Source organism: Gracilinanus agilis, chromosome 3 (genome assembly GCF_016433145.1).
Source record: "Gracilinanus agilis isolate LMUSP501 chromosome 3, AgileGrace, whole genome shotgun sequence".
Lineage (NCBI taxonomy): Eukaryota > Metazoa > Chordata > Mammalia > Didelphimorphia > Didelphidae > Gracilinanus > Gracilinanus agilis.
The window spans coordinates 166,109,266-166,127,999 of record NC_058132.1 but is presented as its reverse complement, the minus strand read 5'-3'; the positions used below and the strand labels follow the sequence as shown (position 1 = coordinate 166,127,999).

At 35.8% G+C, this 18,734-nt stretch overlaps 1 protein-coding gene across 1 annotated transcript; it reads right to left on the bottom strand.

The window, feature by feature from the left end:
* Positions 1-8,788: 8,788 nt before the first annotated feature.
* Positions 8,789-9,724, bottom strand: LOC123238954 (olfactory receptor 8D1-like). Its single transcript, XM_044666210.1, has one exon. The coding sequence runs from the start codon at positions 9,719-9,721 to the stop codon at positions 8,789-8,791; it is 933 nt and encodes a 310-aa protein (XP_044522145.1). The 5' UTR covers positions 9,722-9,724.
* Between the last annotated feature and the right edge of the window lie 9,010 nt (positions 9,725-18,734).

The window sequence follows — 18,734 nt, the reverse complement described above, 5'->3', positions numbered from 1 at the left end:
TGGTATTTGAAAATGAAAATATAAGAGTCATTGTGAGAGAAAGAAAGCAAAAAACAAAAAAAGAGGAACCTCTCACTCTCCCTAAAGATACTAGACAAGGGGAAAAAATGTACATATACAAATCCTAAGGAGACTAATCTAGAAGAAGGGAGATCGTATTTATTTCTTGTTTGGAAATCTTTTGGTCCCAAGAACATTATTAAAGAAAGAATCCCCTGGTATCTCATTACTCCATATTGTAGTCCAAAGGGAAAAGGCACCGAAGACAATGATATTCTCATTGATATCTCAGGTAAATTGGGTCACATTGAAATTCATCTTTCACTGAAAACAGAGAACAGCAATAATGCTGGAAAAGAGGGAGGAAAGTTAAGTTCCAGTACAATGAACTGATTATGGTCATAATGAACTATGGTCAATAAAAACACATCTGAAACAACTCTGGTGCTCTATAAATTAATTGTCCTCTGCCATCACCCCTCATTACCTTTCCCCAATTCCTTCAACTCATAGTCTAGTGATCTTTACACCCTTAAAACACAACAAAATGTCTCTTTTTCCTACTATCTCCATCTTTTGGTTAACAACTAGATGCAGACAATAGGACTTTGTTGTCATAAGACCTTGCAAACAATACCCAAAACAACTTTTAAAATTAATTGCTTCTCTTTCCTAGCAAGGTCTTTTTTTTTGTTTGTTTGTTTGTTTTGTTTAGGTTAGTGCAGTGATGGGCAACTTTTTGAGCTTGCTGTGTCAAACTTCACCAAAAAACCAACCATAACTTGGGTGGTGTGTCACTTCGAGAAAATATCATAATTTTATGATGTTTAAAGTTTAAATAACAAAAATGTATAATTGTAATATATAACTGCATTTAATAAACCAAAAACTAATTATTTAACATACCTGCTTAGTGACTTCTTTGTCCATTTGTCAGTCAGGTTCTTGTGTTGGTCTTGATATTATTTAACTTGTGTGGGATTCCCAACTAACCTGCCTATTAGTGACTTTTTTGTTGCTGAATTTCATTGGCTAATGAAAATTCATTTAGCTCCTAAATCTTCAATTGAAGATTGGCATTTTGTGCACTTCAAGTCCAATCAAGCACTACTAACTCCATCTGTCAATCTGTTTCTTTTGTTGCTTTTGATATTATTGAACTCTGAGAATAAGGTCTCACAAAAGTACGTTGAGGGAAAAATTGTGAGTAAAGCCATTGCTATATTTTCCAGGGTACTAAAAGTATCTGGTAATCAGTTCCAAACACTCCAAATTTCCTGTTTGTAGTGGCACTCCACTTGATTCTCCAAGCAGTACCTTTCCAGATTCTCCAGCTTTAACTTCAAGTCAAGAAACACCTGAGCCTAGCTGTTTCTTGAAATTCTGTAAGTTGCATCTCCAAACCATCAATTTGCATCCATTGGAAACCATTTAATTCCAAATTCCAAATCTACTGAAGGCTACTATATCAGGATACATAATTATTTTCATGGACTGTTCTAAGCTTCTAAATTGATTAAATCTATCACTGAACTGGTCAAGTAACAAGCCTAAAACATGCTGGTTCCATTTATTCAAGGGTTTCATTCCATTTTGTACAGCTGCACTGGCCTTCTCAAAATAATTTGTTACTCGAGGAAAATACTTATAAATTTTAGTTTCTATATCTTGCTTTAAAATTTTAAGTTTACTTTCAAAAGCCTTTATGTATCCAAACATGTCAATACTTTTGCCAAAACCTTGCAACTTTAAATTCAGTTCATTAATATAAACAGAGAAATCTGTAAAAAACATCAGGGTGTTGACTCACTTATCATTGAGCTGATGAAAGTTTCCCAGATCCTTATCTTCAAGAAATACCTTAATTTCTTCAAATCACTCCACCAAGCTCTCAAGAACTTTGCCTCGGCTCAGCCATCTTACATTATTGTACATCAGCAGTCCACTGTAGGTGGAATCAGCCTCCATTAAAAGTGCAGAAAATTCTCACTTGTGAAGGGTGTAAGCATCTATTAAATTAACTTTTTTTTAACAACTGACATTAAATCATTTAAGTACGTGAATCCTGCCTTGGCACATATAGCCTCCTGATGAAGAATACAAGGAAAAGGCACAATCAGATGTCTAATAACTTCTGTAAACAATTTGAGAAATGGGATTTTTTCCCCACCATGTTTGGTGCCCCATCTGTCATCATTGACACAACTTTAGAGATATCAATGCTTAGGTCACAGAATGTTTGTATAACAACCTTGCATATTTTGCTTCCTGATGTACTTATTGGTACTGATACTAATTTTATCAATTCTTCTCTCATTGTGAGACCATCAGAATATCAACCAATAAGAGCCAACTGAGCATGTGATGTGGCATCAGTAGTTTCATCAAGAGAGATCGAAAAATATTTACAGTTACTTTTGTCTCTCTTTAATTGATGTTGTATATTTGTGTTCAGTCTCATTATTCAGTCTTTTATGATATTTCTACTGAGTGGTAACTCAGGTATTCTCTTAATAATGACATCTTTATTCTGCATAGCATGAAATAGAACTGGTGCACATCTTAGGAGAGTTTCTTTAATAAATTCTCCCTCAGTGAGCGCTTTTCCATGCTGAGCTATGGAGTGAGCAATGCTAAAACTTGGAGATGTTAAATTTGTAGAGCCTTTTACAAATTTAAGGATGGAATTAGATTGGCTGTTATAAAGGTGTAGCTGCCTAGAAATGTATTCTTTCCTTTCATCCTCACTTTTTTTCAACAGCTGGGAATGATTAGTTTCAAAATACCTATTTGTATTCCACATTCTGTTTACTAACATTTCAGCACATAGAATGCCAAATGATCTGCCATTTTTTCCTATAATGCCATACATCTCGGTTCATGTCTGTTAAAATGGTTGGCTACTGCTACTACAGCTTCCTTTACTTAACCTTGTTGTTGTTGTTTTTTTCCATTTTGGGGGACCTCCATCAGGGAGGCAGTGACAGAAGATAGAATTATAGATAGCCTGTTTGCCCTGCAGGCAATTAGGGCTTAACTAGCCTAACTGACCACAAGATGGCACATTTAACTGTCTTTTAGGAAAAGGGAGGGTTAATAAGCAGAAATAGGGGTTAATAAGGGTGCACAAGAGGTGAAATGGAGTCTACACTATGCTACAAGATGGCATTCCTTATGTAAATTAAGATAGCTGCCACTATTTCTAGTGGAGGGACAATGACACCCATATTAAAGGCCCTTGCCTCTCCCAGCCTCCCCCTTACTTATCTCAGTAATGATGGTCAATTAGAAATCCACAACACCACAGAACAGTACATTGGAAGATGATTGCTGTGGTTATGTGGTTGCTAGCAATGGCAATCACAGGGCCCCCAGAGATGCATCCCCTGTGGCATCACGCTGCTCTCTGCCCCACTGGCCAGAAGTGACATCAAAGAACCCCTAACAACCTGGAAGTCCCAGAACTACAGGCTCTGTGCCAGAGTTTTGTTGTTTTGGCCTACAGACCTCTGGCACAGAGTGTCTACACTACACCACTGCTAATGTTTCACGCTCAGCATGCAACCACATACTTCTGTATATGAGGCCTCATACAGCCACATGTCATAAAAATGACTACTCGTGTCAGTGCTGACATGTGTGTCATAGGTTTGCCATCATGGGGTTAGTGGATGAAGGCTGGTTGATTGATGTCAGGTGCTTTTCATGAATACTAATGAAGAATACCACATGCCCCATGTAATGGGATGCCCAAAGACTACTTCGAGAGAATGCATATGTATGTACATGTGACAGAGAAAGAGAGACTGACACAGAAGAGTTTCTGTTCTTCTAGTATATGAGAAGGTAATTTTTATGTCTCTCCCACTCCAGTCCCTTTATCTGGAGTCTCAGGGAGTTCTCTTTACATATAGAGCAAAGGGTAGACAGGTGGCACAGTGGATAGAGTGCTAAGCTTGGAATCAGGAAGACATTTTCTCGAGGTTAAATTTGTCATCAGACACTAACTAGCTATGTGACCCTGAGCAAGTCACTTAACCCAAACAAGATTTCAGTTTCCTCATTTATAAAATGAGCTGGAGGGAAAAAATTGTGAACCACTCCAGTATCTCTGCCAAGAAATCCTCAAATAGGGTCATGAACAGTGTGACATGACTGAAAAAAATGAACCAAAAAAAAATCCCATGACAAGGACAAAGAGAGAGAGATCCTTTATGTTGCTTCTTTCCAGAAGACTTACTGATTTACTTATGACCTTAACATTCCAGTCTTTGGTGAGGAATTATGAGTAACTGGCCAGTGACGAGAGAACAATGGCTAGAACTTACTGGTGGGAATATAATTTTGGCTAAATTAAGGCTTGTTTTCTGTTAATATTAATCTCACCTAGCTAAAACCTGACTTTTATAATGTTCATTTTAAGGGAATATTTTTCTGATTATTCCTTAGATTTGAAACTAAGCAAGAATTTTTGATTTCTCAAGGAGATTTAGATGTTTATGAAGTGATTTTACTGGCTCTGACTTAGTACTTATCTTTGAGATATGTGTACTAAGGGATAAAGAAGAGTAACAATGTTGTGTATGAATAGCAAGATAAAATATTTTGCTAGTCTTGAGTATGTGATGAGGAATAGCATAGAACAAAGCTAGTAGGAAATAGGTTACAATGAATTTCTACTTTCCAAATTATGACATGCAGTTGGATCCCTCAGTATAAATATCTGGTTATCTGAAACAGATAGTACAGATGAACAAGAAGTTAGAATTATATTGGAGAAGCAGAGCAGGAAATTGCTTTCAGGAACTGGCAGCATTCCTTGGATGTCTCCAAACCTCTTCAAGAAACAGAAACTATCTTTCATATAAATATTCTATTAAAGATTTTGTGTGACATAATTGTTAGAACTTCGGTCTTAGAGTAAGGAAAAACTAAGTCAAGTCTCTGACACATACTTGCTGTATGACTCTGGGCATTGAGACAAAATTGTATTACAGTCCTAACAAATTAATGCTGTCAATCTCCAATCAATGATGCATAAATAGAATAGAAAACTCCATTTTATTATAATCCAAGTGCAGGTTGCATTAGACACTTACCAGTCAGTCAACCCTGAGCATAAGTTTCAACATTCTTACAGAGAATGTAAATATGTCATCAGGATGGGTACCATGGAATTATACAGAAACCAAAAGTGGAAGTTAAGGATTTTCACATCAGAAAGCAGATAAGTAAGAGGTAAGATAAGAATATTTGTATCAAGGTGATAAGAGAACTAGCTTGTTAAAACTGAACATGTAGTTGATCTCTATAGCTTGATTTTTGTGAACTTTACCAGCTTGCATGACCTGCTTGCTTCAAGAAAATAGTATCACAAAGTTCAAGGTAGAAAGCAGTTTTTCTTAGCACTGTGGCTACAAGGAACTGGGAGTCAGAAATTCTTTTATCACCACACTCTGCCTCTCGGTGCCCTGAAACATGTTCTAAGACTTTAAATTAAAAATCAGGTGCCAATCTAATTTGGTATATAAGTTTTCTCATCAGAAGTTCCTTATGTCAAAGAAATCCAAAGTCTGGTTCCCTTATTCTCTGCGAAAATATTTGTTAGTGCTGTTGTATATGAGATATGGAGCACAACAGGCTAAAGTAAACTGAAAATGAGTATTATACAGAGCAATATGTAGAGTCACATGCTAAGTATCAGCTGGCTAAAGCATATAAAAATTAGGAATTTCAAAGAAAACCATTAAAGGAAGTCATTAGGTGGAGATATGATATAAGTATGGACTAGACATGATATAAAAACAAGGAATTATAAGTAAACAGATAGAGAGCTATCTTGATATTTTCAAGAAACCAGGAGAAAATTAGGAAGAACTCCATTATGCTGAATTAATACCTCATGGTATATAAAAAATGGACATGGACAAGAGTTATGTTGGTGGAGTGAACTAGTCCAACTATTCAGGAGAACAATTTAGAACTATTCCCAAAGGGCTCTAAAACAGTATGTACCCTTTGACCAATGTAAAAATAAAAGGTGACTCTGTAAAAATAATTAGGTGAAAACTATGCAAATAAAGGTTCAAAACTGTTCAGATACTTTTGATAGATGTAATCAAAAGTATCTTCAGTGATAAAGTGAAGTGAAGTTCATAAATGAACTTCTCCAGGGACAGGAACAAGGATACTAAAGAGCTCTTGTTATGAAAAATGAAATATTTATTGAAATATATAAGGATAAAAAGGATTTCAAACTCTAAGGTATTCTAACTCTACCCAAATAAAACTCCCTGATTCCACAAGGAACTGCTTCTCCTGTGTTTCACAGGCTACACTAATCCTTTCTGATCTGACTAACCCAAATTTATACTATTCTAAATAAACTAACAATATTATCCTTATAATTCTTAACTTCACCTTCAAGTTATAATAACAAAGGCTAGCTGGTTGAGTCTCAACAAGAATCAAGTTAGGACTCTGAGCCTTAACAGACTCAGAGTCCAAACCAAAGTTCACGTCTTTCTTTGGTCTTCTCAGAGTTAAATCAATCTATAAACAGCAATAGATAATCAATAGTGTTTCCCAAGTTGGAAAAAGAAAACACTAAGCTACTTCAAGTCTTTCCCTCAGAGAGAGGGAGAGGCAAAGATGTTCCCTCCTTCAGCCCTGAGAGAGACCCTGTGTGTAACTCTGCCAACTGCCAGAGACCAACTTCCACTGCCACACCCAGAGAGAATAACTGTCACAGGAATACCAATTACAACTGTCAACTTTTGAAATTGATACACTGTCTCAGCTCTGCTTCAAACTCCAATTCTTTCTCAAGCCAGCTTCTTCACTTCTTATCTCTAAACTAATATAACAATACCTAAGTTCTAATATCATCATATCATCATAATATCATAAAGAGATCAAAGGAAAAGAATCTACATGTACAGAAATATTACATCAGTTCTTTTTGTGATAGCAAAGAATTACAAATTTAGGGTGTGCTCATCAAATGGGAACTGGAATTCATTTGAGGATAAATAGGTATTCTATGAATGTTTCAATATTTTATAATTAATATGATCTGTGTAACTTTCACTATTATATATTCTATTCCTGTCTATTTTTTATGGACATTTTGGTTTAAGTGAAGTATATCCTTGCCTGTTTTGTCCCTTTTTAACTTCAAATAAAGCATATATTTGGATGCTGAAGGTTGGGGCACCTTTGGCAATTTCTTAAAGTAAGATAATAATGAAATTTACTTCCTTTCATGTGAACACTTACAGGTCATTGTAAAGTTATTAACTGGCCTAGTTTCAATATTGTTGTGTCTCAGGAAATAGGGACATCTAAGGAAAAAAAGAGATGGATGAACAGCCAGTTACTGGAGCAGTCAGAATACATATAACATTTATTGATTAAGTTCATCTTTTTATATGAATACAGCTCATGGTGCCCCAAAATAATTACAGTTGTAACATCAAAGATCATTGATCACAGATCACCATAACAGATAGAATTATAAGGAAATAATTTGAAATATTGTGAGAATTACCAAAATGTGACAGAAAAACACAATGTGAGCACATGCTATTGAAAAAATGACACTGATAGACCTGTTCAATGCAGGGTATCCACAAACCTTCAATTTGTTAAAAATGCAATATCTGTGAAGTACAATAAAATGAAGTAGAATAAATTGAGGTATGGCTATATATAGAAAGTACTTAGACGTTGACAGCAAGGGAAAATCCAAATAAAAATAAGACAGTATACAGTTTCCTACATTCAAGAAATTAATAACTTGGGAGAGGGGAAATTAAGATCTAAATAAGAACAAATTTAAATATATGGTCATATATGATTTTTGCTTGTATACCTTTGAATTTTAGAAAGCAAATTTCAAAAAATGAAAAAATGAAATGAGCAGTGCCAGAAATGTATTGTACATAGTAGTCAGGAGCCATCAACATTAATATTCTCCACATGTAAAAAGATCATGACTCTCTTAAAGCTCAGATGAAGGTTGGCATTTTTAGCAATAAAGTATTTTTTAGTTACGCTACATACAGTTTTTTAGATATAATAATATTGTACACTCTATGGTCTACAATAGACTATAGTCATGGTGGCAAACCTATGGCACACATGCCGGAGGGGGCACTCAGAGCCCTTCCTATGGGCACACACACCATCACCCCAGCACAGAGTTCACCAGAGTTTGTTACTAGAAAGCCAGAGGGACTCTGGGGCAGGCTGATCCCCTTCCCCCTCTCCATGGGTGCCTGAGGACATTTTTCACATCACCCATCTCTCTAAAAAGTTTGCCATCACTGGACTACAGCATAGTGTAAACATAACTTTTACATGCACTGGGGAAACTCCAAATTTCCTGTGCCTCACTTTCTTGTGATATTTGCTTTATTGTGATGTTCTGGAACTAAGCACATGATATTCCTGAGGTATCCCTGTAGTACTAATTTGAGAAAATTTGTCTTTGTTATTATTGATGATGATGACGATGGTCATGTTGTGATGGAAAAATGAATTCTATCTCAACTCTTTTATTATGTGACCTTCAAAAGGTTACAGAAGTTTTTAGGACCTCTAAGGAATGGGAAAAATAATTCTTGTAGATAACTATGTTGTAAAGATATAATGAAATAATAGAGGGGAAGGTATTTAAGAAAATCTAAGTATGACTAAAAGAGAAATCATTATTATAGGAAAACAGGGAAACAAACTCAGAGAGTCCTTCTTTTCATTTATATACTATAATAGTAAATATCTTTTTTCAGAACTCCTTTTCTCTAAAAGCTTTCCTTAATGCTTTCTTTACATCCTTATTTCTTAGACTGTAGATCAAGGGATTCAACATAGGAATCACAGTTGTATAAAATACTGAAGATACCTTTTCTTGTTCCATAGACTTGCTAGAAGGTGGTTTGAAATACATGAATGTGATTGACCCAAAAAAGATAACCACAGCCATGAGGTGGGAGCTACAGGTACCAAAGGCTTTGGATCTACCTTCTGTGGAACGGATGCGGAGAATGCTGGCAAGGATGAAAGCATAAGAAATAAGTACTGCCAAGGTGGGCACTAAAGTATTAAATCCAGCAATGACATGAAGCAGTATTTCATTGATTTTAGTGCTTGAGCAGGAGAGGTTAAGTAGGGGAAGGACATCGCAAAAGTAATGACTGATGATGTGGGATTTGCAGAAGGAGAGTTTCATCATGAAGCTTGTATGGGCCATGGCTGAGATAAAGCCCAAAGCGAAGGCAGCTGCCACCATCAGAGAGCAGACCTGATAGGACATGATCACGTTATATAGCAGTGGGTTACAAATAGCAACATAGCGATCATAAGCCATGACTGTCAGAAGGTATCCTTCTGCAACAACAAAGACCACAAAGAAAAAAAGCTGGGCCATACATTTGAAATAAGGGATAGTATTCCTCTTCCCTAAGAAATTCACTAACATTTTAGGTGTAATGGCAGAAGAATAGCAGAAATCTACAAAAGACAAACTGCTGAGGAAATAGTACATGGGAGTATGAAGTGGAGGACTAGCAATAATTAATAAGATCATGCCCACATTTCCCACCACAGTGACTACATAGATACACAGGAATAGGAAGAATAAAGGAAGCTGGAGCTCTGGCTGATTTGTCAATCCCACAAGAACAAATTCAATCTCAGTGGAGAAATTTCCTGCAGTCATTTTCCTCAAGATAAATCTGTAGGAATGGGAGAGAAGAGTCACATTAGAAAATATCTCACCCCACCCCTAGGAAAGACAGAATTCTGCATTCTCTTGATGTGCTTCCCCAGGTCAAGGAGTATTTCTGTACCTCTGAGACACCATGGAAGTCCTGACATTAAAGTTCCCATGTTGTAAGAAAAGTTTTAGCTATTCAAAGTACATTCACACTTCCCTAACTCTGTCACTTTAATTCTTGATGTGTATATGAATCACAGGACACTTTCTTTCATTCTGACTCCTCTAGAAAATAAAATGCCAATAGAGTCCAGAATTCATAGAATCTCAAAGATAGAATTGGCAAGGGGAAATTTTATTCTGCATATAGTTCTTTCCAACAGGCAGGAACTGGTTGGAGAGGTGAAAGTTATAGGCATTTCCTGAGGAAGTGACTATTATGCCATAATGACATGACAGAAGAAAAAAAAGTCAAGACATAGAAAGATATATTAGATTTAGAGATAATTTTAAAGGTTTCAGTTAAAGGACACATAATGTGATCTAAAATTCTAAGGTGGCCAACAATTCAGTAAATTCTCTAGATTGAAATTCTTTTTTTTTTTTTTTAACCTTTACCATCTGTCTTAGATTGAATACCAAGTAGTCATTCCAAGCCATAAGAGCAGTAAGGGTTAGGCAATTGGGATAAATTGACTTGCTTTGGGTCATACGGATCAGAAATGTTGGTGGTCGGATTTGAACCCAGGACATTCCATCTACAAGCCTGTCTGTCTATTCACTGAGCCACCTAGCTGCTCCACTGGACTGAATTTCTGAGGCCACTAAGACAAAGTTGTAATGAAAGAAAGGGGGAAGCTGAATTGTCTAAGCCAGTGATGGGCAAACTTTTTAAAGAGGGGGTCAAAGGAAAGGAAATGCTCATCTGTCAGTCTGTTTCTAAGGCAACTCTTTTGAAATTTTATTGTATTGTATCCTACTCATTGTATTCATCATATTAGGAATAGTGTCATGCAGCCAGATAGAACATTTCAGGGGGCTGCATCTGGCCTGTGGGCTGTAGTTTGCCCATCATTGGCCTAAACAGATTGATGTGATTGTACAGGGAATTCATATAGATTTTTAAAATATATTGGAAGGCAGCTAGGTGGCTCAGTGGATTGAAAGCCTGGAATGCCAACAGTAGATCCAGGGTTCAAATCTTGCTAGCTGTGTGACCCCAACAAGCCACTGAACCCCCATTGCTCTCCTAAGACAAAAGATAAGAGCTATCTATCTATATAACCATTTATCTATACCTCTCTATATGTATATATACACACACCCAAGATTGAAGATAATGGAAAATGATGAATACAAAAGTTTGGAATGTAATTCTATGGAAAGAATGTCAAGGCATATGGAAAGAAAAGGAAGGGGCAGTCCCACTTCTTTGACTTTATTTATGAAAAGGGAAATATTCAGTAAGGGCAGTGAGGGAGTTATTATAGAAAAGCCTCAGGTAATTTTTCCTTTCAGTTGGGAGAACTTCCTTTTCCAGTTATTACTGGGAGTCACTCAACACAGCCACCTCAAAACATGTACCTGAACATACTGACACCTGGTTTGGCCTGGAGGATATTGCAGCAAACTGACTACCTTTTCTGATACTGAATATGCCTTTTTATCCTCTGCCAACATGCTTGGATAGAAGATGAAGCAGGCAAACTCCTTTTCACTGCTATTTCCAAATCATTCTTCTCTCACTGAAATTTAGGGATTTTTCTTTCTTTGACACTCTAACTCATTGATATCACCTGGATCCATATCCTATTTCCATTATCTACTGACCCCAAGACCATTTTCCTTTCTCCAGGAATTCATAACCTGACTTACCATCCTCTGTTCCATCCCCACCCTGAGATTGAAACTTTGGAGCTTCACCAAATATGTCCACCACCTCTAGTTCACCATCCTTCTCAGTTCCCATGATTGATACCTTAATTCCTCCTTAGGCATACCCAAAGATGATGATACATTGGATTTCATTCTTACCTACAAAGGTTAACTTCTATGATCCCAAACTATGAAATTTTTATCTCAAATTATAATCTTTTATCTTTTCAACTATCCATTGCCTCAATACATATTATTTTCAGTTTTACTTTCAGTTATCTTATCACTTTCTACTTTTCCAATTCATGGTCCTTATTCTGACTTTATTTTCCTCCTTTTATAATATCGACCCTTTAGTTACCAGATCAACAGACCCAATGTCACTTTTTCTTATAACCGCTCATCTCTTTGAAAACATGGAACCTGGTTACATCCACACTTATCTTTTACATATCTATTTGCTTGTTGCTGAATGTTATTAGAGGAAGTTATATAATTGATAGTCAAGTTCAAGTCCACTATAAATTTATTTTATCTAATTTTTGGGAAGCCCTCACTGCTTTATGCTAATCCACTTGCTTTTCCCTCATTGAATTTCTATTACATTTTTCAAATTGCTTCTTTTAACATTTCTCTTTTCTCCCTAAGCCACAATCTCTTCTTTCCCTCATCTCAACTGAGAACTTTACCTTCTAACTTAATGAGAAAATAGTTACCATTTGTTGTGAGATCCCTTTTCTTTCTAGTTTTAGGCTTCAGATACTTTCAGCATTATCTGCCATTCTCTCATCATTTTGAGAAAGAGATGGCCCTTATCTTTGCTAAGGCCAATCTTTCTACTTTCTTCCCTATTCCCATCCTGTCCTGTCTCTGGAAATTTTCCCCTTTCATCTTTATCTCTCTGTCTCTCAGGCTATATCTCTGTCTGCTTATTGATCGGTCTTTTAATAACTTCCTTCCAGGTTTCCTAAAAATATCATTTCCTATATGACATCTTTATTCCTTCAATTGTTTGTATTTCCTCCCCTAAAGTAACTTTGTATTCTTGTTTTTGTTTGACTTATTGAATACATATTGTTTTCTCCAAATTAAGTCCTAAAGAAAATTTATTTTCATTTTTTTTCAATTCTATTATGCCTAGTGGCTATCACTATTGTAAATAGAGCAATCATTTGAATGAATCTTATTGAATTGGATTTTATTGAATTGGGAGATATTAGATTCACTGATGATGAAGAACCTGAAAAAGATAAACAGTATGATAAGGTATAAAGTATGGGTTTAAGGCCTCAGGATTTTAGGTCTGTTGTATTTTGTTGAGTCTAGAGAATCTGACATTTCTAAAAAAGGACTATAAGAAAATGTGATATTGATGTCCAAAAGGACCATGGGATAATGTGTTTCCTCTAGCCAGAACATAGAAAGCATTCTGTAGCTTGCTTGTACAATTTACCACAACCAATTGTCCATTAATAATTTAATATTTTGTCCGACTATCTGAAAGACACTATCGGGTTCTAAGCCCCACTGGTTAGGGGCAAAATGTTTTTGTTGATATTATCTGCATTAATTAATATTCCAATTTTCTGTACATTATGTCCATCTTGCATTATTTTGCTTTGGAGGATATATAAGAACCAAAAAAAGCAAACTACTCTTTAAAGACCTTTGGTCATATGGTTACTATAACATGGTGTTCTTTTGCTCAAAAGATAATGATCTAAACTAGACCGGGATAATATCATGCAAGATGGACATAATGTACAGAAAACTGGAATATTAATTAATGTAGATAAGGGAAGGTCTCCTTACTCTGTCCTGAGAAGGAAGTGACATCTCAGAAAACTGCTCCACATCAACCAAGTCTAAAACTGAAGACTGAATCCCTTACAAAAATGAGAGTAAAAGAGGAATCCAGACACTTACCCTGCTCCCTCTACAGGGATCATCGATGTAATCTCTACCAGTACTTCATACATTAAGTAGGGCTAGTCTTATCACTTTCTAGTTCTCCAAATTCTTTGGTGAGAGCTATTTGCTGTGGTTAACCAATAAATAAAAATCCATGTGAACCTGATCTTATGAGCTCCAGAGTCACAGCGTAGAATCAGGTGATTTACCTCTAATGACTCCAGGGAAGGAAGGTGCAGTGATGTAGGTATTATCATTTACAATCTTAGAGCTCAGGGACCTGATTAGAAAGAAATAAAGGCACCAATTCCTCCAGGATCTCTTGACTCCAGGGAGAGAGGTCAGACAAGGTAACAATGGAGGGATCTTTTTAATCATTTAAACCAGAAGACAACATGATGTTGAAAAGCACAGGTCTCAATTTAGAAGGCACAGATTCAAACCTTGAATTTTCTCCTAATTTATCTATGTGTTGATAGGCAAGTCACTCCAAATTCTTTGGCACCCAGTTTCTTTAACTATAAAAATGAAGGGATTGTATTGTATCATCTTGAAAGTTCCTTCCAACTCTAAGTCTATGAGGCTTACATTTTCAGTCTTGCTTGAAGACATTTCTGGGCCACTCCTTTATTGATTGTTCAGAGTTTTCTACATATGTCTCATATGTGGCAAATATCTGGAAATATTCTTGATCTTTTGATCCTAAGAGTTGAGAAGGGCCTCATTCCTCTATCTTTTAATTTCCTGACTCTTCACTGATGTCCTGATAGTTTGTACTTTATATTCTTTATCTTAGTTTTGTGCTGCTTAAATACTAATATCCCTTGGATGAATGATCTCATTAAGATTCCTTCTAGCTTTAGATGTATGTTTCATTGGGAAATAACTCAAAATGCTATGTTACACATTAGTGGGAAAGTTTCAGAGATGGAATATGGAATAGTATAGGAACACTGGACAGGCAATGGCAAAAGAAATAGAAATACAAATTTCTTGACTAAGAAAGAATGTGATTTAGGGTTTGTCAGGTAACCTCCATGGATATGAGTTTATTAATGAGTAAAATGAAAAAATTAGTTTCAAGTGTTGTAGCAGTTAAAATTAAGCTTGATTGAAACACAAAGTTTCAAACACAATCAAATTATTAGAAAAGTGCAAATTTACTGAAAAACAGGAATGCATTTTCTGCAGTAATGCTAAGATTCCAATGAGGGGGATACTTTTCTATTATAGTTTTGAATAGTACAGAAAATAGGAAGGCTTGCATCATAGATGGAAGAAAATATGATTGGATGGAAATTGGGAATTAAGACTTGTAATAGGTCCCTCCTTCCCTCCTATGACTAAGAAATGTTCATAGCCAGGTCCAGTTGCATCTGCAAGGATGGAGATAGAAAATCAAACTTTTTTGGATAATAGACCATTTTCTTTAAACCAAAATCCTGGAGGGATAGTTTGGTGTTTTAAAAGATATCTGAGTGCACTCTGGTGTCCACCTGCATCCTTTAAGAGTAACAGATTTCACTGAAACAATACTAGGACAGTGACTAGCAGGAGAACTGGGTTGCTAAACTCAATTTATTACAATTCAGCTAATTTCTGAACAAAGTTTGGAGGCAAAGAATCAAGATTTGAGGAGTTATAGGACAAAATCAATTAAATGTAAATAGGATTAATTAAAAAGAGAGAATCAATTAGATTACTAGTGTTCTTAACTTGAATTCAAGTCTAAACTTTTTTTTAATCCTTTCATTATTGTATTTCAAAGTAATTTGCTTCCTTTGTAATTTTATATATTTAAAATTGTTTTGCATTGAGAAATGTTTCTTCTGAGAATATGAATATAGGCTTTACCAGATACTAAAGGTGTTCATTGTACACAAAAATGTTAAGGACTGCTGGCTTTGATAATCTGCTTCAGTTCAAAATTCTTTGTTTAAAGACCCTGGATATAGTAATCAATGAAGACATTTTAGATCACATTGACAACATACTATGAGTGACATTTTCTACATATCTTTTTCATATTTTATAAATGTATAACACTAATAATATACTATATGTGATTTGTTTTGAATATGTAATAAATTATTATAAATATGTTCATCAGTCTCATTCTTTTTTTAATCCTCCATCCCATCTGACTCCAAGCAGGCAGGTAAATAATACATTGTAGATTGTGCATATATCATCATAAAAGACAAATTTCATCGTTCATGATATTCTGAAACAAGAATATATTACTTATATTAGAAAAAATTCATGGAGGAAATAAAATGAAAAATGGTATCTTTCAATCTGTATCTAGACTCCAACTGTTCCTTCTTTGGCAATGGATATCCCTTTTTGTCATGAGTTCCTTAAAGTTGTCCTTTATTCTTGTATTGTTGATGGTAGTGAAGTCATTTAAAGTTGATCGTCATACAATATTGTTACTGTGTACAGTATTTTCCTAGTTCTTTATTGTGCATCACTTCATGTAAGTCTTTTCAGGTTTTTTGTGATCATTTTGTTTGTCATTTCTTATGGCATAATTGTATTCTGTTACAATTATATACCACAGCTTCTTCAGCCATTTTCCAGTTGATGGAATTCCTTCAGTTTCTAGTTCTTTGCTACCACAAAAGAGTTACTATGACTATTTTAGAACATGTAGTTTATTACCCTTTTTCCTTAATGACCTTTACTCCTTCCCTTTTTCCTTTATTCTAAAGTCTAGATTAATTTAAATTTTTTTCTTAAAATATTTTAATGAATGACTTTGTTCTTCAGGCTCAAAAAGGTGTTGAGGACATGTCCCTAAAGCCACAAATTTAATGAAAAAGGGAAGCAAACATCAGCATCACAAAGTTTCACATCACTCATATAAATAAGGCTAAGAACTGCCTGTACATGTGAGGAAAAGGACACTATAACTGAAGCTGTAGTGGCTATGGTGGTCGAACAAAGCCAGTTTTTTAAAGTACAAAACCACAGGGGAAAGAGAAAAGGAATAACCACTTATATTCCACCTACATATTGTTAAGCCCTTTAAAAATATTATCTCATTTAATCCTCACAACAACCATACAAGGTAGGTACTTTTATTATCCCCTAAGGTGAACAAGTTAAATGACTTGCCCAGAGTCAAACATACTAAACACCTGAGGTTAGATTTGAAATCAAGTCTTCCTGGCCCAGCACTCTATTGACTATTCCACTTAGCTTCCTTCTAGGAAGATCATACTGAAGTTTGAACATACTGAGTCCATCTGAACATTTAAGAGGACACTGATGGGGGCAGCTGGGTAGCTCAGTGGATTGAGAGACAGGCCTAAAGATAGGAGGTCCTGGGTTCAAATCTTTTTATTTTTATTTTTTAATTTTTTTAAACCCTTAACCTCTGTGTATTGACTTATAGGTGGAAGAGTAGTAAGGGTAGGCAATGGAGGTCAAGTGACTTGCCCAGGGTCACACAGCTGGGAAGTGTCTGAGGCCAGATTTGAACCTAGGACCTCCCGTCTCTAGGCCTGGCTCTCAATCCACTGAGCTACCCAGCTGCCCCCCCTGGGTTCAAATCTTGCCTCAGACACTTCCCATCTGTGTGACCCTGGGCAAGTCCCTTAACCCCCATTGCCTAGCCCTTACCACTTTTCTGCCCTGGGAGGATACTGGCTCTTAAGAGCTAAAAACATTTTGAACTGAGAGAAAAGGAGAAATGGAAAGGCCAAATGAGTCAGTTCTTAGCATCACCTTTTTGTTTTGTTTTGTTTTGTTTTCTTAATAAAAAATAATTTAAATATTTGAGTTTTTATGTTAATTTCCTTGGTCTCATATTTGCTCTTTGGAGAGGGAAGAACAAACATTTGTAAATCAAGCCATATTAAATCAAATTTTTCCCAGGTAGTGAAAGCTAACAAATGTTCGAAAATATAGCTGAGTATACTTTAGAAATTAAATTAGATTTGAACATATTCCACATAAGTGTGTTTTAATGAATTTTAGTTCAAAGTATTTTGTTATTCAGAAAACTCAAATGAGGATTCCTGTGAAACCCTAACTACAAGTAATAGTGTTAAAAATCAGCTACTTATATTTATTTGTGTTTGAGATAGCGTCCTGGATAGAAACTACCCCACAAAAAATCTAAAAATTGAAAATAATTATGGTCAAGAATGTAATAAACCTGGAAGAAGGAACTTGTCCTATTCTGGGACTGTACAAGAAGCTTGCCTATTGCTTCTGGATAATAGGAAAGGGACAACAGACCAAAGACAATGCAAGCAGTGGCAAACAACCCAACCACCTCCCAGTATGACAAGAAACCATCTGGAAGCATATATAACATACAAAGAGTTTGTATCTTTTGAAAATTAAAGTTAAAACTCTCAAGAGAAAGCATCAGAGTGGTTAAGGAATTACATGAAGGACTCTGGAAGATAACAAAAACAACTATTACTTGTGCAAGCATGCTTTTAGAAAATTTTTCCATAGTTACATGATTCATGTTCTTTCTCTCACTTCCAAACCCTTCCCTTCCCCCTACCTAGCTGACATGCATTTCCACTGAGTTTTACGTGTGTGGTTGATCAAGACCTATTTCCATATTATCGATAGTTGCACTGGGGCAGTTGTTTAGAGTCTACACCCCCAATCATATCCACATCAACCCATGTGTTCAAGCAGCTGTTTTTCTTCTATGTTTCCACTGCCACAGTTCTTTCTCTGGATGTGAGTAGTGTTCTTTCTCATAAGTCCCTCAGAATTGTCCTGGATCATTGCATTGCTGCTAATAGAGTTGTGAATCCTTTATAAAGGAAGGTTTTGGGAGGAGTTTAGTGCTCTGCCTATCAGTCCTCCAGTCAGAGAGGAGAAATAACTAAAGATGATTTGAGAAGGTATAGATTATCAATCCCTAAATCATTCTTGCTGGTAATAAGATTTCAGATGATACTAAAGCTAGAGATTTGACTAAAGTAAAGATGCTGATCACTGTAAAGAATCACTGTGTATCGAGAGATATCCAGTAAAATGGGAGAAAATAATTTCATAACACTATAGAGATTCAAAGGAGGAAAAAAGGGCTACTTGAATACCTAGAAAAAATGAAGTGACCGGGTTAAGATGGCGGCAGAGTAAGAAGCAGCTCTTAACCTCTCCTGACCAAAACACACAAAACTCCTCAAGGGGACATAAAAACAAGTCCAGACGAACGGAGGAACCCCACAACAGGGCACAGCGTGGAAGGTAC